At 43.3% G+C, this 1560-nt stretch overlaps 1 protein-coding gene across 1 annotated transcript; it reads left to right on the top strand.

Moving 5' to 3' along the window:
• Positions 1–410: 410 nt before the first annotated feature.
• LOC149176456 (uncharacterized) lies at positions 411–965 on the top strand. Its single transcript, XM_089421474.1, has one exon. It carries the CDS (start codon positions 411–413, stop codon positions 963–965), a length of 555 nt encoding a protein of 184 aa, XP_089277600.1.
• Positions 966–1560: the final 595 nt, after the last annotated feature.

The raw sequence follows: 1560 nt of genomic DNA on the forward strand, positions 1-1560 counted from the left end.
AGGTTTCTGTGAGTCAATGAGATATATTTTTTGGCAGACGACGGGAGAAAGTGTCCATTTATCTCAGAAGCATGGAGAAAACAGATCATCCTGATGACTCATCAAATGAGATTCACCAATGAAATTATATCTACCTTCACATGTCTTTGCGCCTATTGATCTGTTAAGCCAGCAGGTGTAATACGCGCAAAGCTTTATGTACAAAACTGGATCTTTTACGCGGCCAGGTGTATATCGCATAATCCTTTAGCTAGTCAACGCGGTTTCTATCTATCTATATATATATATGCTACCCTACATCCAACGCTCATTCATCCGTTAGCACAAATTTTCACTTCAGTGAATAAGCAGCTTTATGCGTCCTGAGTTCAAACCCTTGTTTTAAGGATTACCCCCAACAATAACTTGCCATGACTAAACCCTCGCAAAACCATACTCGTTACAACAGATACAGAAACCGCTCACTAAAGTCGCGGCAGTTCAAAGGAATCCGAATGAGGAAATGGGGGTCATGGGTGTCGGGAATTCGAATGCCCCATTCTACTCGCAGAATCTGGCTAGGCTCCTATGACTCCCCGCAAAAGGCTGCCCGTGCCTACGATTTTGCCGTGTATTGTCTGAGAGGAGCGAAAGCCAAGTTCAATTTTCCCCACTCCTTACCGAAAATCCCCTGCGCTTCATCTCTGTCACCGCCGCAAATTCAAGTCGCCGACGCCAAGTACGCCGAAGAAGAATTCCCGCAGCCGCCACATATTCCAGCCATCGCTGCCCAATACGCCTCAGAAGAATTCCCTCTGCCTTCCGAAGATGTGGCGTTCTCATCCTCCAGCATCCAAGTGGAATGCGGCCAAGAGACTTCAACGTTTTGGGACTCTGTTCCTGAAGATCTGGATTGTGGCGGGTCTCTAACTTTAGAGGACTTTCCACCTTGGATGTGCCCATGGAGGAATTTGAGGGGTCACTAACTTTAGAGGACTTTCCACCCTTGGATGTGCCCATGGTGGATGTTAAGGGGTCACTAACTTTAGAGGAATTTCCACCCTTGGATGTGCCCATGAAGGATTTTGATGTTCTATTCCAGTAGACCGAAAATTAGGGCTGTGGGGTTTTCTAAATCAATTTTCGCTGGTGGAGATTCTGCCACGAAAATCTAGTTAGGCTTCGCGAATCTTTATTCTTTATTTGAGAAATTCATGAGATTCTGAATTGATGCGCAACTTTCAACATGAACTATTCTCCATGAAAATCTAGTTAAGCTTTATTCTTATTTGAGAAATTGATGAGATTAGTAAATTGATGCACCACTTTCCACAAATGAGATCCTAAGCCGGGGCTATCTGTGGTAAAAAACAGACATTAAAACGTTGAATCTCGCCAAATTTTAAAGGATGATCAGAGTTCAAAGGAATATCACGCCCCCAATTCTTTTTTTTTCATGAATTGTCTTAGGTGCTCCATCGGCCCAACACTTAACATTTTCATTTGTTAATATTGCAAAGTACGGAAAAGAGAGGTCACTATATAAGTGACGCCAAGATTAATAGAGCAAGATGTTCATAA

The sequence above is a fragment of the Pinus tabuliformis genome, chromosome 4_1 (genome assembly GCF_031772625.1).
Source record: "Pinus tabuliformis cultivar Carrire ecotype Pingquan chromosome 4_1, CPIR1, whole genome shotgun sequence".
Lineage (NCBI taxonomy): Eukaryota > Viridiplantae > Streptophyta > Pinopsida > Pinales > Pinaceae > Pinus > Pinus tabuliformis.

Bases quoted from the DNA above. Each gene is read 5' to 3' on its own strand.
- LOC149176456 (XM_089421474.1), top strand. From the start codon at position 411: ATGACTAAACCCTCGCAAAACCATACTCGTTACAACAGATACAGAAAC.